This window comes from Eptesicus fuscus, chromosome 6 (assembly GCF_027574615.1).
Source record: "Eptesicus fuscus isolate TK198812 chromosome 6, DD_ASM_mEF_20220401, whole genome shotgun sequence".
Taxonomy (NCBI): Eukaryota; Metazoa; Chordata; class Mammalia; order Chiroptera; family Vespertilionidae; genus Eptesicus; species Eptesicus fuscus.
This window is the reverse complement of record NC_072478.1, coordinates 77,695,422-77,721,455: the sequence shown is the minus strand read 5'-3', so window position 1 is coordinate 77,721,455 and position 26,034 is coordinate 77,695,422. Positions and strand designations below refer to the sequence as shown.

The following is a 26,034-nucleotide window of genomic DNA, read 5'->3' as shown; positions in this document are numbered from 1 at the left end:
TCTGTACATCCAATTTTTCTCAGAATAGTCCTGTTTATATCTGCTTTCTGGTGTAATTATTAGTAGTTTCTCTTTTCACTTTCAAATGTATTCAAGTTTATTTTATTTTATTATTTTTCTTTTTATTAATGTATCCAGGATTAGATGATAAATTATATGGTCACACTATTTTTTATTACTAGAGGCCTGGTGCACGAAAATTATGCCCTGGGGGGGGGGTGGGTAGGAGGAGGTCCCTCAGCTCGGCCTGTGCCCTCTCGCAGTCCGGGAGCCCTCAGACATTCTTAGTACTGCTGCAGAGGTGGGAGAGGCTCCTGCCACCACCACTGCACTCACCAGCCACGAGCCCAGCTTCTGGCTGAGCAGCACCGCCCCCCCCCCCCCCCCCCCCCCGTGGGAGCGCACTGACCACCAGGGGGCAGCTTCTGCATTGATCGTCTTCTCCTGATGGTCAGTGCATGCCATAGCGACTGGTCGTTCTGCCCTTTGGTCGATTTGTATGTTAGCTTTTTATTATATAGGATCATTATTTTTTATTTATTTATTATTTTTATTTTTTGCAATTAGGGAGGATCATTATTTTTTAAAAAAATAATTCCTTATTGTTGAAAGTATTACCTATGTCCCCCTGTTTCCCCCATTGACCCCCTCCAGCCAGCCCCTGGCCCCCGCCCCAGTTCTTCACTACCCTATTGTCTGTGTCCATGGGTTATGTGTCTATGCATACAAGGTCTTTGATTGATAACCTCCCACCCATGATGGACATTTGGGTTGTTTTATTTGCTCTTAGATTATAAAACAGCATCTATTTAAAAAAACAAAACAAAACATTTTTATTGATTTCAGAGAGGAAGGGAGAGGGAGAGAGAAATAGAAACATCAATGATGAGAGAGAATCATTGATCAGCTGCCTCTTGTATATCCCTTACTGGGGATCAAGCCCACAACTCGGGCATTGCCCTTGATTGGAATCGAACCTGGGACCCTTCAGTCTGCAGGCTGACACTCTATCCACTCAGCCAAACTAGCTAGTGCAAGCAGCATCTCTTGAAAGGTAGTTTATCATACAGATTTTCATTAATTTTTATAGGTCTTGGCTCTGATTATATGAATGAAGAGGTTTGTTTTGTTTTTATTTAACTTTTAAATTTTATTTTATTGTTAACAGTAACAGTATTACAGATGTCTCCCATTTTCTTGTGAATTAGGAATTTTATTTTCTGGGTAGCCCAGCTTTTGTTTAAAAGAGTTCCTATACTTTTGTGAGCTTTTGTGGATAAGTTTTTTTAATATTTGGGGTTCATATTTTCCTTAGTTTTTCATGTTTTCTTCATGTAAGCATTTTTTTTTTAAAGAACCAAGACTCTTTAAAATTTTTTAAAAAATTATTATTATTATTTTTTGTTAAAACTCACCCAAGAATGTTTTTTGCATTGATTTTCAGAGAGAGAGTAAAAGGGAGGTAAGGACGGGGAGAGAGAGAGAGACAGACAGACATATCAATTGGTTGCCCCTCTCACATGCCCTAACCAAGACAGGGATCAAATCTGCAACCCAGGTAGTGGAACCTGTGACCCTTCAGTGCATGGCCTATGCTCTAACTGTTGAGCAACACCAGCCAGGGTGAATATTTTTATTGAATGTTAGAGAGAGAGGAAGGGAGAGAGATAAACATCGATGTGATGTGATGGCTGGATAGTTCAGTTAATTAGAATGTGGTCCCCATATGCCAAGGTTGCGGGTTTGATCCCCAGTTAGGGATATATGAGAATGAACAAATGAATGCATAAATATGTGGAAAAAATTGATGTTTCTCTCTCCCTCTCTCTCAAATCAATCAATCAATCAATCAATCAAAAACTGATGATGCCAATTTGACCTAATGTTTATCTTGACTATGAAGTCTTCAGGGTATCCTTGATGATGCTTTATATTATGGTACTAGAGGCCTGGTGCATGAATTCGTACACAGGTGGGGTCCCTTGGCCTGGCCGGCAATTGAGGCCTATCGGGGCCGCCCGGGGGGCGGGGGAAGGGTCACGGGAGGTTGGCTGTGGGAGTGCACTGAGCACCAGAGGGCAGCTCCTGTGTTGAGCATCTGCTCCCTGGTGGTCAGTGCATGTCATAGCAACTGGTTGATTGGTCATTTTGGTTGTTCGATCGTAATGGTTGCTTAGGCTTATATATATATAGACTAGAGACCCAGTGCACGAAATTCATGCATTCGGGGTGGGGGGGTCCCTCAGCCCAGATTGTGAGACGGTGTAGGCCAGGCCAAGTGACCCCACCGGTGCATGATTGGGGTTGAGGAGGGACGTGGGAGGTTGGCCAGCCGGGGAGGGACCGTGGGAGGGCTCCAGGGTGTGTCCGGCCTGTCTCGCTCAGTCCCGATTGGCTGGACCCCATAGTAAGCTAACCTTCCAGTCAGAGTGTCTGTCCCCTGGTGGTCAGTGCATGTCATAGCGAGCGGTTGAGCAGCCTTAGCATATCATTAGCATATTACACTTTGATTGGTTGAACGGACGACCGGACACTTAGCATATTAGGCTTTTTTTTTAGGCTTTTATTATATAGGGTAGTTCTCTGATATTTCTTTTCTGCAGTTTCCTAATGTATACTGAAATATATCTATTTCACATGTATTGCATTAGTATTTTTGTATTTTTAAAATATATTTATTGATTTAAAAAGTTTTAAAATATATTTTTATTGATTTCAGAGAGGAAGGGAGAGAGGAAAGAGATAGAAACATCAGTGGTGAGAGAGAATAATTGATTGGCTGCCTCCTGCATGCCCCCTACTGGGGATTGAGCCTGCAACCTGGGCATGTGCCCTTGGTTGAAATCAAATCCAGGCCCTCTCAGTCCCCAGGCCAACTCTATCCACTGAGCCAAACCAGCTAGGGTGATTTTTTTCTTTCTTTTTTTTTTTCTTTCTTTTTTTAGAGAGAGTGTGTGTGTGGGTGTGGTGGGGGAGAGAGAGAGAGAGAGACAGAGAGAGAGAGACAGAGAGAGAGAAAGAAAGAAAGAAAGAAAGAAAGAAAGAAAGAAAGAAAGAAAGAGAGAAACTTTGATATGAGAGTGAAACATGGATCAGCTGCCTCCTGCATGCCCCCTACTGGGATTGAGTCTGTAACCCTGGGCTGTGCCCTGACAGGGAATCGAACCAGCTATCTTTGGTGCATGGGACGATGCCCAACCTACTGGGCAACACTGACCAGGGCAGTATTTTTGTAAGCACTAGAAAAAGGTACATAAAATAACTTGTTCCTTATATTATTTAAAATTGTGGTTAACATCAGGAGATAATGTTGAATTCTGCAGATTTGCCTATGGCTAGAAAAGAGGATGTTAGCCCCTGGCCAGGTGCCTCAGTTGGTTGGAGCATTGTTCCATACACCAAAATGTTGTGGGTTCGACTCCCAGTCAGGCCACATTCCTAGGTTGCAGGTTCGATCCCTGGTTGAGGTGTGTATAAGAGGTAACTGATAGATGTTTCTCTCTCACATAGATGTTTCTCTTTCTCTCTAAAATCAATAAACATATTCTCGGGTGAGGATAAAAAAGAGGTTGTTAGTGTATTGAACAGATTGCTCAATAAACAGAATAGTGATGTAAGTCCTGAGAGACAGTACTATGTGTATATTTAATTATCTGGGTTTGTATTGCTAATTACCAGAAAATATTTTCTTACCTATTTTTATTATATTTCTGACTTATATGTGGATTGCGAGTATTTGAAAGTTTTTGAAAGTTTCTGATTTTTGAAAGTTTCTTTTCTTTAAAGCAGATTTTATAATTTCAATTTGACTTGTGAGTTTGCATTGATAAGGTATTGAGTGAAAGTAAAATCTACCAAAACTCAAACCAATTTGGTTGTATTTTTAAGTTGGTCTAACTTAAATGCTGCTAATTTCTTATCCACATATTTAAAAACTAGAGGCCCGGTGCACGAAATTTGTGCATGGGTGTGTGTGTCCCTCAGCCCAGCCTGCACCCTCTCCAATCTGGGACCCCTCAAGGGAAGTCGAACATCCCTCTCACAATCCAGGACTGCTGGCTCCCAACTGCTCGCTTGTCTGCCTTCCTGATTGTCCCTAACCGCTTCTGCCTACAAGCCTGTTCACCCCCTAACCACTCCTCTGCCAGCCTGATTGATGCCTAACTGCTCCCCTGCCAGCCCGATTGCCCCTAACTGCCCTCCCCTGCTGGCCTGGTTCCCCCCAACTGCCCTCCCCTGCCGACCCAGGCACCCCTAACTGCCCTCCCCTGCCAGCCTCATTGCCCCTAACTGCTTTCCCCTGCTGGTCTGGTCCCCCCCCCAACTGCCCTCCCCTGCAGGCCTGGTCACCCCTAACTGCCCTCTCCTGCAGGCCTGGTCCCCCCCACCTGCTCTCCCCTGCAGACCTGGGTCCCCCCCCCAACTGCCCTTCCCTGCAGGCCCGGTCACCCCCAACTTCACTCCCCTACAGGCCTGGTCACCCCCAACTTCCCTTTCCTGCAGACCTGGTCCCCCCCAACTGCCCTCCAATACAGGCCTGGTCCCCCTCAACTGCTCTCCCCTGCAGGCCTGGGTCCCCCCCAACTGTCCTTCCCTAAAGGCCCGGTTGTCCCCAACTTCTCTCCTCTGCCGGCCTGGTCACCCCTAACTGCCCTCCCTTGCAGGCTTGATCGCCCCCAACTGCCCTCCCTTGCAGGCCTGGCCCTCCCAACTGCCCCCCCTGCTGGCCTCATTGCCCACAACTGCCCCCCTTGCAGGCCTGGTTCCCCCCAACTGCCTTCCCCTGCAGGGCTGGTTCCCCCCCAACTGCCCTCCCCTGCAGGCCATCCTATGTCCATATGGGGGCAGCCATCTTGTGTGTTGGAGTGACAGTCAATTTGCATATTACTCTTTTATTAGATAGGATGTGGGCAGACCTGATACGTCCTGGCAGTGCTTCTGTTTTCCTCCTGGTTTTTTGTTTTTGTTTGTTTGTTTTAATATATTTTATTGATTTTTCACAGAGAGAAAGGGAAAGGGATAGAGAGCTAGAAACATCGATGAGAGAGATACATCGACCAGCTGCCTCCTGCACACCCCCCACTGGGGATGTGCCCGCAACCAATGTACATGCCCTTGACCGGAATTGAACCTGGGACCTTTCAGTCCGCAGACCGACGCTCTATCCACTGAGCCAAACCGGTTTCGGCTTCCTCCTGGTTTTGATATTTGGAAGAAGCAAGTTTGTCTAGTGCTCTCTTCTTTTGGAGTTTCATCCTATTAATGCAACTAGTTGGCTGTTAGAGTCTTTTTAATGTAGTACTTTTAGTAATAGTATGAGAGAGAGGTCTGGATATGATGAATAGGATGTGTTTGAAAAATGGCCCAGAGTCAGTAGACATGGGGTCCTTAAATGAATGTGAATCCAGTAGAATGGTTTGAAGATGTAGGTGATAATTATGTTTCTGTATACATTTGAGAAGGCAGGTAGCAGCATTCTCCACAAGCTGGAGTGTGGAGAGCAGGCATTTCATAAGACCCTAGAGAGGGGAATTATAGCAGTCAAAGAAAGAAGAGATGGAAGTATGGACGAGGATTTTCCTTAAGTGGAATTGAAGTAGCTGCATATATATAGGGCAGATTCAGAATAACTTATGAACAGAATAGACTGTTGATTAGTGGAAGGTCAAATTGACAAGGAGAGAATCAGAAGAACTTTTAAAGATAAGTGTGGGGTGAGAGAAAGCATTTTTATTTAAGTTTTTAATGTTTACTCTTACCCAAACTAATATAATCAATCCCTTTTTATTAAGTCTCTTTTTATTTATTTCTTTCAGCTCTTTTTTTTTTTTTTTTTGTGAACCCCTACCCAAGGATATTTTCCCATTGATTTTTGGCCCTAGGAAATGAAGTAAAAAATGAATTGTGTTTAAAATTTTCTTAGAATAGTACATCTTAGGTAATGTTAATTAACAGTTTCATGAATTTTTATTTTCTTTTTTATTCTTTTCTAGTTTCATGAAATTTTAATTCTGTTTCCTTTTATATAGGTTAATGAACTTTCTGAGGAAGAAGAGGAAGATGAAAAGCTGGAACATATAGAAGAACTTCCAGAAGAGGGAGCAGAAAAATCAAATGACATGCCAGAGGTGGTACAATTAAGGATGACTGAAAACATCCTGGAAGCAAATAGTGTTACAGCATCAACAAGGTAGTATTTCAGTTGAAAGAAATTTAGCTTTTGAGCATTTTATTCTAGATGTAGATTCACTCAACTACTAAATCAAACAAGAAAAACTTAAAGTAATCTTGCTAAGAAAATTTCAGTTACAACATAGATACCTTTCTTTTAAAATGCAACCTCTTACATATATTTCTTTTTAAAAACACAGATTTATTTATTTTTGTTAATCCTCACCTGAGGATTTTTTTTCCATTGATTTTTTTTTTTTTTTTTTAGAGCGATTGGAAGGGAGAGGGAGAGGAGAGAGAGAGAGAGAAACATCGATATGAGAAAGATATCCATTGGTTGCCTCCTGCACATGCCCCAACTGGAGCCGGGGATCGAGCCTGCAACCAAGGTATATGCCCTTGACCGGCATCAAACCTAGAACCCTTCAGTCCGAGAGCCGACACTCTAACCACTTAGCGAAAAACGGCTAGGTTTTGCCTTTCCTGATTGTTGCTTGAGAACATCCTCTGAGTAATAGCAAATACTGTTACTTCTGGCAAGGTGTATAGGGCCAGTATTGAGACCATTACACTATCCTACATGGGTACTTATATTGGGCCAGTAGTCAATTTTTCCTCAAGATTTGGAATAAGTCCGTGTTTCTCCAAGTGAGTATCAGATGAAATAGCTGGCACCCCCTCCCCACCTCCATCCCCTCCGCCCCCCAGGAGGGAGAATGTTTTTAAGGGTCTTTTTGTGTGAAAAGGTAATTTCTTTAGAAAATTAGTATCATACTCTGCTAGAGATTAACATAAAACTAACTGCATGCTCTTCTGGTTGTGTCAATGTAGTACAAATGTGGCAGTTTTCAGCATATTTTGAAGTCATTTAGTATTTTAAAGTTTTATAGCTAATTTCTTTCTTTGATTACAGTGCCCATATATCTCCCACCAGCATCTTACCAGCCTCTGCAGAGTAAGTAGTTATACTTATAGAAGACAATTCAGAAGTTAAAAAAAATTGCTGAATAATAGAAATGAAAATCATGTATTTATTGTGCTTCCTTTAGAGGAAGGATTGTACATAGCACAGTGAAACTAGTTAGTAGTTTATGTACTGTAGTCGAAACAAACGAAGAAGGCACTAAGATTGAAAACTGTTAGAGCTTTTTCATTATTTTCTTGAGGAAGTAGACTTTGGCCCTAGCCAGGTAAGCTCAGTTGGTTAGAGCATCATCCGATACGCCAAGGTTGCAGGTTCAATCCCCAGTCAGGGAACATATAAGAATCAGCCAATGATTGCATAAATAAGTGGAACAACAAATCAGTGTTTAAAATAAAAAGAAAAGAAAAAAAAAGAAATAGACTTCACGTAAAAAATAGGAGCAAAACCCTTGCATTTTCTTTCTTTTATTTAACTGAGCATGGTAAATTATTTTGCTTTGTAAACATAGCTTTGAAAAGTCTATTTAAGTGACTGTATAGTAGTGAGGATGAATTATTGACACTGGTCCTTCCCTCCTCAGTAGTAATAGTGACATTAAGATTGATTTGTATAATATCTATTTGGGCAAATTTTATTTTAAAATTTGAGCCTATGTTGTGTATTCCTTCTATGTATTTCTTTTTACATTCTTGCTTACTCATTTAAAATTCATAATAATTTGTTTTACTGGTCACATTAACATTTATGTTTATGTGGTGAAATATGTAGTTAGGATGACTTCGTCTCACTAAAATGTGTTCTGTTTTGTAGCATTTTAGACAGAACAATTAGAACAGCTGTGGAACAGCACCTTTTTGATCTGCAGAGCAGCATAGATCATGATCTTAATTTACAACAGCAAAGTCTGGTGTGTAATAATGAAGCAGGAAGTATTAATTGTGATGGGGAAGGATCTAATAACCAGTAAGAAATTTTTAAAAACATTTTACTGCTATTATGAGTTATAAAGTTGTTTTGTTATCTTTAAAAAACTTTATTTAAATAATGGGGTCTCATCTTAGAGATTTCTGGAAGTTTGTGTGAAAAGTGTCTTTGTATGTCCTTGTATGTAAATTATCTATACTAATTTATACTAGTACATATAAAAGCCTAAGCGACTGTTACGACAGGATGACCGGTTGCTATGACATGCCCTGACCACTAGGGAGCAGACGCTTAAAGCAGGAGCTTCCCCTGGCCTGCAGGCCCTGATTGCCGGATGGGGCCTGCTGGGCGACTTCCAGTCCCTCCCCCAGGCCGGCAGGCCCTGATTGCCTGATGGGGCTGGGCCCCAGGCTGGGACAGGGAACTGGGGGTGAGTGGCAGTGACCAACCTCCTGCAGTGCCTGGGCAGGGGGCTGCGACCTCTCACCAGCTACCTGGAGGTGGGGTGACGGGGACGGAGGTGTGGTGAGAATGCGGGGTGTCTGCTGAGCTCGCTCTCAGTCCACCTGCTACCCTCCTCTGGATACCAGGCCTTGCGCACTGGGGAAGCCTCCGTGCTCAGGTGCCCTGCACCCGCGTGGCCTCTTTTGGGTGAGCTGGGCCGCAGCTGCCTCCCGTGGGTTCGCGCAGTAGCCGGTCTGCGAGGCCAGGTGGGAGAGAGCGCACTGCCCTCCCGGCTTCTGTGCGGTGCCGCTGGGCGGCCCAGAGGCCCACACTGCACACTGGCCCGCGGCATCTGGCCACGCTCACCGAATCTTCGTGTGGGGACTTGGGCGCCGTGACTTAGGAGGAGGGAGGTGCTTGGGGGCCCAGGTGCTGCCCAGGGCCCAGAGGTCAGCTGGGACCTGCCCTTCCACGCCAGATGCTTATGCTTTGATCGCCAGCCAGGCCTAGGGACTGTGCACGAAAATTGTGCACCAGGCCTCTAGTATTATATATACGTATGTACATAGAAAATCTCTGAAATTGTTTATTAAGTTCAACACAGCCAGGTTTTCCTCCCAGAACATCAGATAAAGTAATTAGCTTACCTTTACAGACTATGTTACATGAAAAATACTTTTAAAAAGTTAGACCTCTGTGCAACAGGGTCACACCAGGAGAAACAAGCAGAGATCTAGACAGATAGGTTACAGAGACAGGAGATTGATATCACTCCTGGTGCATGTGTTCATTGACCAGGAATTGAATCTGTGACCTTTTGGTGCATGAAACAACGCTCTTACCAAATGAGCCACACCGGCAAGGGCACCATTCATTTTTTCAAAAGGGATCACAAACAAGGTAGATTCCTTACAACATCCCATGGAGAGACAAAAATAAACTTAGTGCATTTAATGAAATTTGGCCGGATAAAGAGAGAGTGGATTTTTATGGAAAGGGCGTATTTTCTTTAATAAGTAAAAGTTTCAAATCATTGTTTATTTTAAAGGCATTACATATTCAACATTTGACCTGATCTGATTTTTTAATCTTCATTTCTAGGGTTGATATTGCTGATGATATTATTAATGCCAGTGAAAGAAGCAGAGACTGCTCAGAACCTGTGGCCAGCACTAATTTAGACAATGAAGTTATGCAGCAAGATTTTGTATTTGATGATGAAGAAAATAACCAGGTAAGAAATGCAAAGACTTAAAAAAAAATCTGTTAGGTGTGGTAAACATACAATTCTGATTGTTTCATGTATTCCTTTGATAGTAGAAGCCATCTAGAGCAGGGGTAGGGAATCTTTTTTCTGCCAAGGGCCATTTGGATATTTATAACATCATTTGAGGGCCATACAAAATTATCAGCTTAAAAATTAGCCTGCTATATTTGGTCAAAAATTTAATTAACTCACCCTTAATGTCTTGTCAGGGCCCGATCAAGGTTGCTGAAGTCTATTTCTAGATCAGTGCTTCTCACACTTTGGATCTCAGGACCTCTTTATATTCTTAAACTAGAGGCCCGGTGCATGGATTAGTGTACTGGTGGGGCCAAAACCAGCTCTCCAACATTCCCCAAGGGGTCCCGGATTGGGAGAGGGCTCAGGCCAGGCCAAGGGACCCCACTGGCCTCTAGTATGCATTTAAGATCTTTGGTTAATCTCTTCCTATCCTCCCTGCTTCTCCCTTCCCTCTGAGATTCATCAGTCTGTTCCATGTTTCCATGCCTGTGGTTTCTGCTCCTGTGTTGTATCCCCCCTGGTGGTCAGTGTGTGTCATAGCTACCAGCTGGCTGGTTGCTTAGGCTTTTATATATATGGACTAGGGGCCCAGTGCATGAATTCGTGCCCCTTGAAAGAAACTGTGGGCCACAAGGCTGCAGTGGGCACAGGGGTGGGTCTTGGCCCATACTCTGTGTCTCCGCCTGGCCCCTCTCGGTGGCCCCGATTGCCCCTCAGGAACAAGGGCAGGTGGAGAAGCCCTCAAGGGCGATTGGGGCCGGCAGCCGCTGCTTGCATCTGCTGATGGTGCTGAGCCATCAGGACCGGCACCGGGCGCCGGCAGTGTGTGTGAGCAGCGGCTCTGGCACCGGCTGTGGGTGCGAGTGGGGCCGGTGCCAGCAGTAGGTGCGAGCAGTGGCTCTGGCGCTGGCAGCAGGTGTGAGAGGCGGCTGCTGGCCCTGATTGCCCCTCAGGAGCAGGGGGAGGTGGAGAAGCCCTGAGGGGCAATCAGGACCAGCGCCGGCAGCAGGTGTGAGCACCAGGTGGGACCGTGATGCACGGGAGCAAAGAATTTTCAGTAGGCTTGCCCCACCAGAGGCTTGCCCTGATGACAGCGACTGGCGTGGTGCCCTGCCTTGGTCTGGTGCCCCTGCTCACCTGCTCTACCATCCCGCCATGGCTGACGCCCACCATGTTCTGTGCTCTGCCTTCTGCTGCCAACGCCCACCTTGTTCTGCACATGCCCCCTGGTGGTCAGTGCATGTCATACTAACCGATTGTTTGGTTGTTCCGCCATTTGGTCTATTTACATACTAGAGGCCCAGTGCACAAAATTCGTGCATGGGGGGGTGTCCCTCGGCCCAGCCTGCACCCTCTCCAATCTGGGACCTCTCAAGGGATGTCTGACTGCCCAGGCATCCCTCTCACAATCCAGGCCTGCTGGCTTCCAACCACTTGCCTGCCTGATTGCCCCTAACTGCTTCTGCCTGCCAGCCTGATCACCCCCTAACCACTCCCCTGCCAGCCTGATTGACGCCTAACAGCTCCCCTGCCGGCCCGATTGCCCCCAACTGCCCTCCCCTGCCAGCCTGGTCACCCCTAACTACCCTCCCCTGATGGTCTTGTCCCCCCCAACTGCCCTCCCCTGCTGGCCTGGTCACCTCCAACTGCCCTCCCCTGTAGGCCTGGGTTCCCCCCAACTGTCCTCCCCTGCAGGCCTGGTTCCCCCCAACTGCCCTCCCCTTCTGGCCTGATCACCCACAACTGCCCTCCCCTACTGGCCATCTTGTGGCAACCATCTTGTGTTCACATGGGGGTGGCCATCTTTGACCTCATGGGGGCTGCCATCTTGTGTGTTGGAGTGATGGTCAATTTGCATATTACTCTTTTATTAGATAGAATTAGGGTTTTATATATATAGACTAGAAGCCCGGTGCACAAAATTCGTGTATGGCCGGGGGAGTCCCCTCAGCCTAGCCTGCACCCTCTCCAATCCAGGACACCTCGGGAGATGTCTGACTGCTGGTTTAGGCCCGATCCTGGGGATCGGTTCTAAACCGGCAGTTGGACATTTCTCTCACAATCCGGGACCACTGGCTCCTAACTGCTCACCTGCCTGCCTTCCTGATCGCCCCCAACTGCCCGCCCTGCTGGCCTAGTCACCCCCAACCGCCCTCCCCCCCACCCCCTGCCAGCCTGGTTGCCCCTAACTGCCCCCCGGCTGGCCTGGTCGCCCCCAGCTGTGGGGGCCCCCCCCTCAGCCAGCCTGGTCGCCCCTCACTGCCCCCACCCTGCTAGCCTGGTTGCCCCCAACTGCCTCCCCCCCCGTGGGCCTGGTCACCCCACACAGCCTGCTGTTCGGTCATTTGGTCACCCCTCACTAACCCCCCTGCCAGCCTTGTCGCCCCACACAGCCTGTTTTGTCATCGGTTCGGTTGCGATGGTCGCTTAGGCTTTTATTATTATAGATGTTATTGAGGATCCTTGCCCTGGAATATTTTGTTCAGTGGTTAGAGTGTTGACCTGAGGACTGAAGGGTCGAGGGCTTGATTCCCGGTCAAGGGCACGTACCTAGGTTGCAGGCTCGATCCCCACCCCAGGTTGGGGTGTGTGTGGGAGGCAACCAATTGATGTGTCTCTCTCACATTGATGTCCCCCCCCCTCTTCCATTCTTTAATTATCAATGGAAAAAATATCCTCTGGTAAGGATTAACAACAACAACAAAAAGTTATTGAGGATCCCATAAAGCTATTAATTACATAGGTATATTTACCAGTATTTACTATATTAGAAATTAAAACAGAAATATAAAAATGTTTCTTAACTCGAATAAAACAATAATACACTCATTCAAGGTAACATAAATAAGAAAATTGCTTTTTTTTCTTAATAAAAAGCGGCTATTTAAATTTTTTTATTTTGAGGAGTGTCATGGTTGTTGCTATAAATTCTTTTGTATGAAGTGTATGAAGACAATTTAGCCTTACAGAGATAAGTAGTTGGAAAAGGGAAAAGTATTTTAATAGCTCTTTCAGATAATTATGGACTGTCTTTCATATTAAACAAAATTGGGTCAGTTTCTTAAGAAACGTGAATTGAACCTTTTGTTGATTTCAGAGGTGGTGATAAAAAACACTAGGAAGTTTATATAATTTGTAGGAATGCACAGGACATTTGTGTTAGACTTGGTAGGCATTTATTATGGGGAGTAATGGGAATGGTATGGTGTCACTAAGCCCATTAGGAAATGGAGGAATGTTCTTATGTGTTTTTGAGATTCACAATTGTATTTCAAATGCCAACTTCTATGTTTGAGACTCAGGAGAAGCAGAGTTGGCAAGTGGGACCACAAAACCATCTTTTTTGGAGGAATTATAAGGAAGGAAAAGGAATGTGATAGTGGTAGTAGTACCTATTACATAATAAGGTAGTGAGCTAAAGAGGGGCATTTGACTAACTTGTGATCTTCTACTCTTAAGATTGGAAACTTCCTCTCATATATGAGAATCGGGAGCTCCATTAATACAGTGGTGGTGTTCTTTTTATCAGTCTATAGGTATACTGTTAGAGCCATGTGGTGACCATGGTGATAGTGAAGATGGCTGTCTTGAGAGGTAAGCATTTTCTCTTGTTGCTAATTAATTAATAATTTTGAGATTTGGAGTTCTTAAATTTGTGGGTGGAATTTTTAGATGACTCTTTTGTAGCACATATTTTAGATACTCTAAAGAACCAAGCTTCTTATTTTAATGGTAAGGGGTGTAGGTTCAGACAGTTATAACTTGGAAAACATTCAGAGGAATGAACACAGCCACATTAGAGAAACTTAAAACTCAGTTGATTTGTAGAACATTAGGAATTTATTGATACTCTGAATATACCTTTCAGTGTATCATAGTCTTGGAACTATGCATGACTAACTGAAAGATTGTAGTATATTTGCTTCAACAAATATGTTTAGGATGTTTTTGTTCCTCTTCTCCTTGGTGTGTCCCAGGACTATCTCTTTTTATTTTTTTATATATTTTTATTGATTTCAGAGAGCAAGGGAGAGGGAGAGAGAGATAGAAACATTAATGATGACAGGGAGTCATTGATTGGCTGCCTCTTGCACATCCCCCACTGGGGATCAAGCCCGCAACCCGTGCATGTGCCCTTGACGGGAACCGAACCCAGGACCCTTCAGTCCACAGGCCGACGCTCTATTCACTGAGCCAAACCAGCCAGGGCCCAGGACTGTCTCTTTTTAAAAAAATAAAATAAAATAAATTTATTGAGATAACATCATTAATATATACGATTCAGGTGTACAATATTATATAATTCGATATCTGTATACCGATATTTGACCCCCTTTACCTAATTTGCTCTCCCCTCTGGTAGCCACCATTCTGTTGTATCTATCTATGAGATTGTTTCAGCTTGTCTTGTTAGTTGTTTGAGTTATATTTTTGGGGGGTCTTTTTCATCTGACTTATTCACTCAGCATAGCCATCTCATGCAGTTGGTGCTTGTTTCCCTCCTTGTTTACCAGCAGTAATGGGAAGGGGATTCCTTGAGGCAGTGAATATTTCAGCCATATGTAGTCTCCATAATAATAGAGTCTCTTTGAACAGAAAGAAGATTTCTAGAATGTTTTAAGTCACCACGTAGGTTTTGGATTTTGTTACCCTTTTTGTGATTCTTTAAGATGATGCTAAGAAATGTACTGTAACTTTCTTAGGAAAGATAATTGATATTCTGAAAACAAATCAGGAATAAAGTTGCAGACTAGATTGTAAATACTGAGAAATTCCAAATAGCATTATTAATTTGGTGATAGCCTGTTGGCAAGGATAAACTTGTGTTAATGCCATTGTCTCTTTTAATTGTGAGTAGGAAACCTGTTCTCTGAGGGTAAGTAAATTCTTTGGAGCCATGTCTCTGGAGTGTCCCCATACTCTGAAGGTCCACAGATTTCCTGCTTACAGCAGTTCCTTGTGCTTCCTTTCAGGAGGCAGGAATGATCCTCTTCCAGCCCAGGGAGTATTGGAGCTATGGGCTGAAGATATAAGATTAACAGCATTGACAGGCATCCCCAGAATGATGACATCTGGATTTGGTAGAACAATAAGGATCCATTTAGTGAGGACTCAATCTTTTTGGAAAAAGCTCTTTCCTCTTCAACTTGTGTATAGGTTAGCAAACTTGTTTTTAGATCCAAAGAGTTTCTTGGTTAGGTGGATTTTACATTTTGTATGTTTAACACACATGTTTCTCGAATTTAGTCTGTTAGGGTAGAATTTAGCGTATCCTACCACTTGTTCCCACTCTAAACAAAGGAAGGCCTTTGAGCTTGCTAGGGAATTTAGTTGTTTACATGTTCAGCAAGAATAAGGTAATTAGGTATATGAGGAGATGATATTTAGATCAAGACCTGTTTTCTGAGTGCGTACCCTGTTATGGCAGGGTAGAAGTAGCACCTGTGCATATCATTGTAAATTGCCACAGTGTCTTTGGAGAGAAGAACTTTCCCTCAGTAACTATATTTTTAACCTAGTACGATACTAGATGCTCTGTTGTCTGGTTATATAGGCAGAGATCATTTGTGATAGTTTGCTGTTACACTTGTTCTAAATAGGGGTGGTTTTTGTGGGGAATTAAGTGAATTGAAATAAAATTTCCTATTTACATGTTATGATATTTTTAGGAAGGAGAGGTTTAGAAGTTTTCACTTAAGATATAGGACATAGCTTATACCTTTCAAAAATCATCTTTAAAAGAAAAATATATCTCAGAGTGAGGGAATACAGAGCTGTTTGGTTAAAACTAATATTTATTTTACAAAATCTTTTGTATTATACATTTAGTTCTTTTGGTTTCTATTTATTTTGGATTTTCTTTCTTTTTTTTTTTTTAATCCTCACCAGAGGACATGCTGAGAGAGAGAGGAAGGCAGAGAGAGAGAAACATTGATTGGTTGGTTGTTTTCCACATGTGCTCCAGCTGGGGATCAAACCCACAGTCCAGGCATGTGCCCTGAACGGCAGTCCTTTGGTGCACAAAATGACGCTCAACCAACTAAGCCACTCTGGCCAGGCTTGTTTTTCTTTTAAGTTTAAAAAAGATTTTTGGGGGTGTGTGTGGTTGTATGGGAAGGTGGTGAGTGTTACTTAATTATTCTAACCTGAAGTGATTCTGTGGATCTTTTCAGTAGTGTGTGATTTTCAGATATAGGGCTCCAAAGAATGGGAATGTGTCTAGTTGTCATTCTTCTGTCACATTGTAAATTTTAACTCTATGGGGAAGAGATGAATCTAGGTAAGAAATATGCAATGATAGTAACCTATTTATTCTTAAAAGACTAATAACTTTATTTGTATTTTTAGGAAAGAATATTTGTCATTTGACAGTGATAAATTGTCGCACTTAATTCTGGTAAGAATACTTTCTCTTTTATGGTTCTTAGAAATTTGGCTAGGCTTAAGCTACCAATTATTATATCTGGCTTTTAACTTTTGAGTTGTATAGATTTCAAGGGGATTTAAAATATACTCTGACCAAATGTTTTACAGTTAAAGTAGCACTTAATATGCCACTTTTGGTTACAAGAAACTTAGTTATTAAAAATCTTTCTTGAATTTGGGGTCCAAACATTGTTTCCTAGTAAGACATATAAAACTGCAAATTTATATTTGAAAATACTGTGGATGGTGGGAGTGGGGCAGCTTATTGTATAGGCACAGTAAACTAATGAATAATACACAGGATATATGCTGGTAGTCTGTAAGCTGGGTATGAAAAGCTTCCTAGAAGTGAAATGTATTCTTTATTTTAAAATACAGGACTCTTGTAGCAAGATATGTGATTTGAATGCCAACACTGAATCAGAAGTGCCAGGAGATCCAAGTGGTGTTCAAGGAGAAGCAGCATGTGTCCAAATTCCACATTTAGATCTGAAGAATATTTCTGATGGTGATAAATGGGAAGGTAATTTTACCCACACAAATTATTTTTCTGATAACGTTCTTTGTAAATGAAGTTTTCCAAGCAGTTATGAGATTACTGGGCTTTTTCTGGACAATCTTATTGATTTTTATTTTCTGTTCTCTTTTTCATATAAGAAGAGTGAATGTTATTACTCAAATGCATTAATGAGATTATGGGGCAACTATCTCTTATGAGCTATACGATCTTATCTGATCCATTCATTAGCTTTGAAGATAAATGTTAAAGCAGAGTAAAAAATATAAAATCACTCAGGATAGGCTTTTGTTAATTGTTAAACTACATAATATTGACCAGTCTTTAAAAGTCCACTATCTTGAGGTCTTGGGGATCTCGCCATATTAAAGAGGGGGGCTATATATAGCTGCCTGTTCTTTATGATCATTTAAAAAAAAAAATCTTCAGGGGCATTTCTGTGCAAATACTGTACATATTCCTATTAAGTTTGGTTATAAAGTTTGGGAGCCAGCTCCTAGCAATTTTAAAAAATATATATTTTATTGATTTTCTACAGAGAGGAAGGGAGAGGGATAGAGAGTTAGAAACATCAATGAGAGAGAATCATTGATCATCTGCCTCCTGCACACCCCCTAACTGGGAATGTACCTGCAACCAAGGTACATGCCCTTGACCGGGATCGAACCTGGGACCTTTCAGTCCGCAGGCCAACGCTCTATCCGCGGATCCAAACCAGTTAGGGCCCTAGCAATTTTTATAAAGGAGAAAAGTTTGAATTTAAATTTAAAAAACAAGGCACCTGGGTACTTGGATTTCATTATATATGAGTTTGTTATTTTTATCAAAAAGAAAAGCAAAAACTAATAAATATCGAATTCCAGTGATTGATTTCCATGTTTATGGGTATATATGCTAATATTTGCATTTTACTTTGACATTCATGAAAAAATAAGATGGTTAATGGGGTAGATAAATGTTATAAAGCATGTATAGTCAAATGTTAATGGTGGAATCTAGGTAATTGATATGGGTGTTCATTGTAAAATTCTTCAGACTTGACTGTATATTTGTAAACTTTCAAATAAAATGTTGGGGTGGGGAGTGCTAGCAAGCAACAAATTTGGATCCAGGAGTCCTTATGGATCATACACCTTCCTTGTTAAAGAGACAGTGAGACAACTCAAGAATCTTAAAGTTACATATTTGTTCACTTGGATGAAGATCCCTTGGTTATCTCATCTTTGGCAAGTTAGCTAATAACATACAGTGGCAATAACAAGAGGAATTGCAATGCCAATACCAATCCTTTTGCCGCCTCAAGTCAACTCACCTGATTACATTTGGGGTGTTTTTATGTATTTATTTTTAAGATATAGCCAACTTGTAAAGCCACGTCATTGTCTGTGCCAACTTTTACTGCTGTCTCCCACTCCCCCTCTATTTTTTTGTTTAGATGTTTTGTATGCCCCCCAGTGGCATATTATGTTTCTTAACTTAGACTAATACACAAATAGGGAAGTTGTCTTTCATTTGCTATATTCTGGGTTATTCAGGATGTTTAGAATTTATGAAGATGTTCCCCAGAGTTAGGGGATATGTTAGCATCCTGGCGGCAGTGAAAATCAAATGTCCCTCTTAGTTAATTATCCTGGCATAGTCACTGAAAAGGAATGATGGTCAATAGAGCATCCCACAAGCCACAGTAGGAAAGGAGTCTCTGAAAGATGAGGCTGGGATTCTGACACGGGACTTAGGCTTCTTCCTCATGGAGAATGCAGCCCTTTACAATCCAGTGCTGAAGGTCCTCATCTTAAGTATTAAGCATAAAAGAGCAATTATTTTTCATCATCTGAAGAAATAGGACATTGTCTAGCTTCAGCTACCTGGGGATTTCCCAAAGAAAACCTAATGCTGGGCTTTCTTTTGTTTCTATGTCAGAATCCGCCCCTTAACAGCTGGTGTTATGGAAGGGAGGTAACATATGGACTACCGATCCCCGATTTTCAGTGCCCAAGGTGCCCTGTTATCCACCTGGCTTAATAGCCTTGACAAGTCCATGTAGTTCTCCTTCTGGCACTTCCAGGAATAGGAGTCAGTGATTTTTCAGATATCTGAGTGAACGTCTCATTTATGAACCCTATATGTACTTGGAAGAGTGGCCATTAGCACACCATGTTGTTCCTTCCAACTTTGCCACCAACACAAAGATTGATTTCCTGTGTAAAGTTAGGATATCCTATACAGTAGGTCCTTGGGTTACGTCCGAGTTCCTACGGCGCAACGTAACGCGATTTTCACTGTAAGTCGGAACCCACCTGCATAAGCACCTACGTCACTCACATGGAGCACATACACAGCAGTAATGAAGTGAAACAGTAAAAAAAATATAAAAGAAAGATAACAATTCCTGACCTTGTGGTAAATAAATAATAAAAACATAAAGCACATACGTACATAAGTCAAAATGATGGAACTTTTTTTTTTTTTTAATTAATAAATGGGAGATGGTGACATAACCACGAAACGACATATGTAGAGTCTGACATAACCCGAGGACTACCTGTATAATAAAAGCCTAATATGCTAAGTGTCTGGTTGGCTATGCTAAGTGTCCAGTTGGCCGGTCGGCCGTTCAACCAATCAAAGTGTAATATGCTGCCCTAGCCAGCTTGGCTCAGTGGATAGAGCATCGGCCTGCGGACTGAAGGGTCCCAGGTTCGATTCTGGCCAAGGGCACATGCCTGGGTTGCGGGCTTGATCCCCAGTAGGGGGCGTGCAGGAGGCAGCCGATCAATGATTATCTTTCATCATTGATGTTTCTATCTATCTCTCCTCCCTTCCTCTCTGAAATCAATAAAGAAATATATATTTTTTAAAAAAGTGTAATATGCTAATGATATGCTAAGGCCACTCAGCCACTCGCTATGATGTGCATTGACACCAGGGCGCAGATGCTCCGACCAGTAGGTTAGCTTGCTGCTGGGGTCTGGCCGAGTGAGACGGGCCAGACATGCCCTGGAGCCCTCCCCTGAGTCCCTCCCTGGCCCCAATCATGCACCAGTGAGATCCCTCAGCCTGGTCTTCACCCTCTCACAATCCAGGACCCCTTGAGGGATGTCAGAGAGCTGGTTTCAGCCTGATCCCGCAGGCCAGGCCGAAGGATCCCACTGGTGCACAAATTCGTGCACCGGGCCTCCAGTTCTAAATGTCTTTGTGAAGAGGCGGAATTACTTAAGACCCTAGATACCTTAGAATCAGAGACAAACCTTGTTGAGTGTAACTCTTAATTGAGAAGTGGGGTGACTCCAGATAGAGGTCCACCTCTGCCTGTGTGTGTGTTTCTTTTTTGTATTGCTCCAAGTATAGTCAACAGAATGCAGTTAGCAAGCAGGTAGCACATGTCTACCACTGGTATGAACTTGTAGCAGCTGTTCAACAGGTCTTGGCTTTTAATGGAAGTGGATAACACTTTTCCTTCAGATTCTCTCCTGCTAACTCTTGAATGGAAAACAGCAATCAAAGAACAATCAAAGGGAGATATATTTTGTGTCAAATCAATTATACTAAAAAAGCTTCAAAAAAGCTTCCGTTTCTTTAGTTTTATGTTTGAGTTTTAATAAACAGTACTCTTTGATTTTTTTGCCTTGCTTGCTGAAATGGAAATGTATGTTTGTGTTTGTTTTTAAAGTTTGGTTAGTAATTTCTTTGGATAAAGTTTTTGAGTGGAATGTTTAACTGGTTTTAGGGAAATATTTTTGGTATCTTTGGCTTGTGTTAGTTATGTGTATGGTTTGTTCTGACTGTGCTGTGTTCACTTTAGTATTTTTTGCCATTTTTTTCCATTTTATTAGCATCATGCCCTATCACTTTCCCCCTCATTGATTTCAAAACAATGCATCTGCAGAGAGATGGGGAGGGTAAGTATGGTTCACCATAGTTTAGTTTTTATGCCTTTTTATGGTTCACTTTGTTTGCCTTTTTATTAGCCCTTCTCCTGCTGTCCCCATATGGTTGGAAAACTGATCTGGGTTAAAAATGGTACCCAGAAAAATTGTTTCTGTTATTTCTATCTTTTCTTAAAATAGGAGATTTCCTGTAAAATGTTTGCCAGTTTCTTATATGCTGGGAAGCAGGTACAAGGGTTGCTTTGAAAATCACTTAATTGCTGGGTTTCTTGTGGAAAGGCACGCTTTGTATCTTTTTAGTGATCAGGTTGATCTTGGCTTTAAAAACTAACAAAATTATGTTTTTATTACCCTGAAAAAAACTGTAATGCTTTAAATTGCTAATACATAAAATTAGAAACTAAATTACTAAAGTAGCAATCCTTAGCTATTGAGTGAAGAAAAAGAAAACGTCATTCTTGATTTTTGACACTGTCAAGCCATCTTTGCATTCCAAAATACTTTAAAACTCATTGTTGTTATTGTTAATAACCGTGGCGTAAAAGTTTTCAATTGTAGTTTTAAATAAAGTTAATGTGTAGATAGAAAAGTGAAAAGTGTCTCCCCTTCCCCACAGACTCCAGTAATACTTGAAAGTTAATTTTATATTTGGAGTATATTTATGGACCGTGTATTTATCTCTGTATTTATATGTTATTAAGCCTTATATATGCAAAGATATTAAATGTCATTGTGGTTTTATTTGAAAATATACAGGGTAACCAATAAAATACATGTGCTTAAGAAAGACTAGTGCTATTAAATTATGTCTTGATAATACTGTTGGGTGTTTAATTATTAAAATATATATTATGCATCGGAATCCTGTAACAGAAAATAACCACCACAGTTTAATGTTAGAGGCTAGGTGCTATTAGGTGAGTTAGCTACTTGTTTGGAAATGTTAGAATTCATTTGGAGTCAGAGAAGTCCATTTGGTGAGTGTTCTGTATAGCTTGGGGAATAGTTTCACTTCTTAACATAGCCACTTGACAGTGAGGGACAATTTATTCACCTGGCAGCATTTGGCTGAGTTAAATTCCTGCCTGAGGACTTTTGAGTGTTTCTAAATGAAGACTTGACCATACTTGAAAAATAACATTTCTGTAATTTTAAAGAGCTTGACAGTATCCTTTCTTACTTTGTGACTGGGTTCAAAAATTTAAACTATAATTCCTTATATGAAAATAGAACTCTAGGCTTAAAAATGAAACTCAGGCAATTTTAAACCATAGTAGGCTTTATGAAGATCCTAGTATTCCTTGTTTTTTTTTTTTTAATATCATAAATATTATATGAATCACCACATAATGATCTGATTTAAAAGACGTATAGCTGATGTTGTGTGACTTCTTTTCCATGTGGAACCAAGAGACCCATGGTACTATTCTTTGTGTTTGTTTTACAGAGCCATTTCCTGCTTTTAAGTCTTGGCAGGAAGACTCTGAGTCCGGGGAAGCTCAACTCTCTCCACAAGCTGGAAGAATGAATCATCACCCCCTGGAAGAGGACTGTCCTCCAGTATTATCACACCGTAGTTTAGATTTTGGGCAAAGCCAGCGTTTCTTACATGATCCAGAAACATTGACTTCCTCATCTAAAGCACTGTCTTTTGCTAGGTATATGATTTTTATGTACTATGAGAGGTGATTCCTATTATTTACCCTGGTCCTTTGAAACTCAGGCAGTGAAGTTCAAAGCTTTCTCCCATATATCATGAAGCACATTTTTGTAACTTAATTTTTTGGATCCCTAAATTCTGGGTTCATTGGGGAATACCGTTTGGGATTTGTTCTCTAATAGAAATTTTCTCACGGTATATTTATTCATTTAATCATTTATGGTTGAAATACAGATATCTGGAAGGGAAGCAGCAAGCGGAGCTTGTCAAAATTTTGAATTAAATTGATTCTTAATGTCAAAATCTTTCCTTTGCAGTTTGAACACAAAGAGAGCTCTGAGCTGCCTAGGTATCTTTGTTTTTGCTTTTGCCCAAACAACTTTTGAATGATTTCAAATTGTTTTAATCAATGCTTGCATTAGCTAATTTTATGGCCTGGAACACTATAGCATAAGTTTCTTTTTCTGTTTTTTAGTATTAGGGATATACTTCTTGGTTATAGTATCATGTTTTATAAGGGCAATAAGCGATATGGTGTTAACTTAAAATTGTAACACATGGTGTTTGCTACTTGTTTTAATTCAGGATTCGAAGATCATCCTTTAGTTCAAAAGATGAAAAAAGAGAAGACAGAACACCATATCAGTTGGTCAGGAAACTTCAGAAAAAAATCAGACAATTTGAAGAACAGTTTGAAAGGGAAAGAAATAGCAAGGTAAGTTTGTAACATTTCTAGTGTGAGGTAGATCTATTTGAACTGGGAGAATGTATTTGGAGAGTATTAGTCCATCTCTTCCTGGGAAAGAGAATCTGAGATGCCCAGACATCATACAGATCTGAAATTATGTAGATCCTTAGTGTCCTGGTTTTCATGCCAGCTCTTTCCATTGGCAAAACAGCTTGTGGAGTTTTTTTAAAAATACATATTTTTATTGATTTCAGAGAAGAAGGGACAGGGAGAGAGAGAGATAGTAGAAACATCACTGGTGAGAGAGAATCATTGATTGGCTGCCTCCTGCATGTCCCACACTGAGGATTGAGCCCGCAACCCAGGCATATGCCCTGCTCAGGAATCAAACTGTGACCTCCTGGTACATAAGTCGATGCTCAACCACAGCCATGCCAGCTGGGCTATAGAATTTTTAAAGTAAATACTTTACATTGACAAATAACGTACATATTACTTCTGTTCCCCCTCCAAAACCACAAGTACCAAGGGTAGGAGGTAGAGAAAGAGAGAGTTTAATAATTTTAAATATAATAAATTTAATTTAATAATTTAATAATCAGAACGTGAAGTAGAAAGAAGACCCATATTTAAATCTGGCTCCTGCCAGTTGCTAAATACTGTTGTGAGAGCTTTCATATCCTCTTAAAATAAGGTAAGTTGAAAATGAGGATTGAGTGAAATCTCTGCTGTGGAAACTATAAAATATTACTTTGGCATAAATTAATGTAACTATTGTTTACCACAAAAGTGTCAGTGATTCTGTTTCTTAATTTTCCAGCCTTCTTACAGTGATATTGCAGCTAACCCAAAGGTATTAAAATGGATGACAGAGCTTACCAAACTGCGGAAGCAAATTAAAGGTATTAAATGTGTCACTTTTGTAATATATTTTCATTTTTAAAATATTCTTCATACTGTCTATGAGAATTATAGTTATAATTTTGATAATTTTAAATCTTGGACACTATTCACCAAAGTAAAAGTTTTCTTATTAGTTATGGTCACTTTTGGCACTCACTATACAGTTCTTCCAAATGTCTTTCCTGTGTTTTAATGAGTAGTGTTCTTTGGAAAGGTGCCCTTGATTGTAAATTCATAGGTGATAGTATAAAGTTTATCTGAAATATATTTCAAATATTAAGTAGTTTTGGTGTTTGGTATTTCATCTTAGACTAAGAATATCTAATCATAATAAACTGTTTTTACTACAAAAACTAAATAGTAAGCCTTGAATCCAAAACTAGGTGTTGTGTTACTGTTAACCCAGAACAGCAGTTGCTAAGCTATAATTACTTTGTATGTTTAGTGAGCATGTTTTAAAAAATTTTTTTTCATTTATTGATTTTAGAGAGGGGAGAAGAAGGGGGGAGAGAGAGAGACAGAGACATAGATTTGCTGTTCCATTTGTTTATGCATTCATTGGTTGTTTCTTGTATGTGCCTGATCTGGGATCGGACCCACAACCTTGACTTATTGGGACGACGCTTTAACCAACTGAACTACCTGGTCAGGGTAGTTGGCATGTTTTAAAATAATTGTTAATACTTAAAAAATTTATCGGTACCAAGTAGGGGTTTATAATCTGGACTATCATGTTTTGGTTTATTCATTTGAATTCAACCAGATTTTTAGTGTCTTTAGTATAAAGTACGTGTCCGTGGAGACAGGAGGTCATAGCAGTGGACAAGATAGTGTCCCTGTTGTCATTGAGTTTACGTTTTTGTCGTTAAGTTCTCATATCTCTTCATTAGAATTGTTTCCTACAACTCTGTTATGCATTTCCTTGTTTAATGTCAATTTCCAACCATATTGACATTAAACAAGGAAAATTGGTTTCCAAGTAATTTTTAAATTTTTCCCCACTCTTGTCCTATAGTCCATTCTCTTCATAGCAGCCAGAATTATCTTTTCAAAAACTGTTACTAGTCTTGTTCAAAGCCCTTTATTAGGCTTTCTTTCCCACTTAAAGTCCAGATTTCTTGCCATGGGTTTCAAAGCCTTGCATACTCTGCCCTTAGATCATTTTGTCACTTTCTTTTCTCATTTTCTGTTCCTTGCACATGGCACGCTTTAGGGCCTATACACTGTTGGCTATTGCCTCAATTGGGGAGGAATGTTCTCCCCCTAAATCTTTTATACTATCTTCTTATTCCATGTTCAACGAGGATGTCACTATCTCAGAAAGGCCTTCATTGTCAATCCCATCCAGTGTAGCTGCTCTTCCACAATCACTGCTCTGTTCCTTTCAGCACTGTGAAACCATCATATCTTGTCTTCTTTATAGCACTTAGCACTCTGAAATTATTTGGTTTATGAATTTGATTACTAGGTTTTTGTTTTTCCTTCCCGAATTATATGCTACATGAAAATAGGGACATGTCTGTTTTTCCAATGCTTATCAGAGTATCTTACATTATAGTAAGAGCATCTTACAGTGTCTATGAATATTGGTTGCTATATGTAATTTAAATATTTCATGTTATCTTGAAATATCTGAGCCTGGGTGCTGTTAATGTATATTCTCCTCTTTTTATATCTTGTTTACTTCTTAGTCTTTTGACTTAGTTGCATTTTAGTTAAAATCTCTGATCTATCTTCTTGGTTCTGAAATGTAGATGCAAAACACAGAAGCTCTGATGGAGAATTGGTACCTCAGACACGTCCACGTAGTAACACTCTTCCAAAAAGCTTTGGCTCTTCTCTAGACCATGAGGATGAAGAGAATGAAGATGAATCCAGGGTCATTCATAAGGAGAAGAAGCCATCTAAGGAAGCAACACTGGAACTTATTCTGAAAAGACTGAAGGAAAAACGTGTTGAGAGGTGTCTTCCAGAAGATATCAAAGTAATCTTGATCTATGGTGTTTGCCCAGACTAGCCTTTAGAGTCCCTAAAACAAAGTAATTACCACAGTGGCATAGAGATGTCTAGGTAGTCTGACTGGCCAGAGTCTGCTCCCCAAGTTTGCAGATATAGATACATGTTTTTATCAGCACACCAAAAGTGCCCAATCATTTAGGGATCTGTTCATTTATATTGGAGGCAGTTGGTAAGATGAATAAAGA

The 26,034-nt window shown here is 41.0% G+C and overlaps 1 protein-coding gene across 2 annotated transcripts in view; it reads left to right on the top strand.

The window, feature by feature from the left end:
• FAM13B (family with sequence similarity 13 member B) overlaps positions 1–26,034 on the top strand; it is a 68,821-nt gene that overhangs the window by 27,591 nt on the left and 15,196 nt on the right. Inside the window, exons 7-17 of one of the 2 annotated variants that reach the window (XM_008141869.3) lie at positions 6,030–6,190; positions 7,085–7,126; positions 7,907–8,059; positions 9,566–9,698; positions 13,279–13,343; positions 16,098–16,146; positions 16,554–16,698; positions 22,027–22,237; positions 22,825–22,954; positions 23,748–23,829; positions 25,585–25,814. In XM_008141869.3, coding sequence (XP_008140091.1) covers positions 6,030–6,190; positions 7,085–7,126; positions 7,907–8,059; positions 9,566–9,698; positions 13,279–13,343; positions 16,098–16,146; positions 16,554–16,698; positions 22,027–22,237; positions 22,825–22,954; positions 23,748–23,829; positions 25,585–25,814 — 1,401 coding nt within the window. The remainder of the gene's footprint in view (positions 1–6,029; positions 6,191–7,084; positions 7,127–7,906; positions 8,060–9,565; positions 9,699–13,278; positions 13,344–16,097; positions 16,147–16,553; positions 16,699–22,026; positions 22,238–22,824; positions 22,955–23,747; positions 23,830–25,584; positions 25,815–26,034) is intronic. The other variant, XM_028147930.2, reaches the window with a different exon arrangement.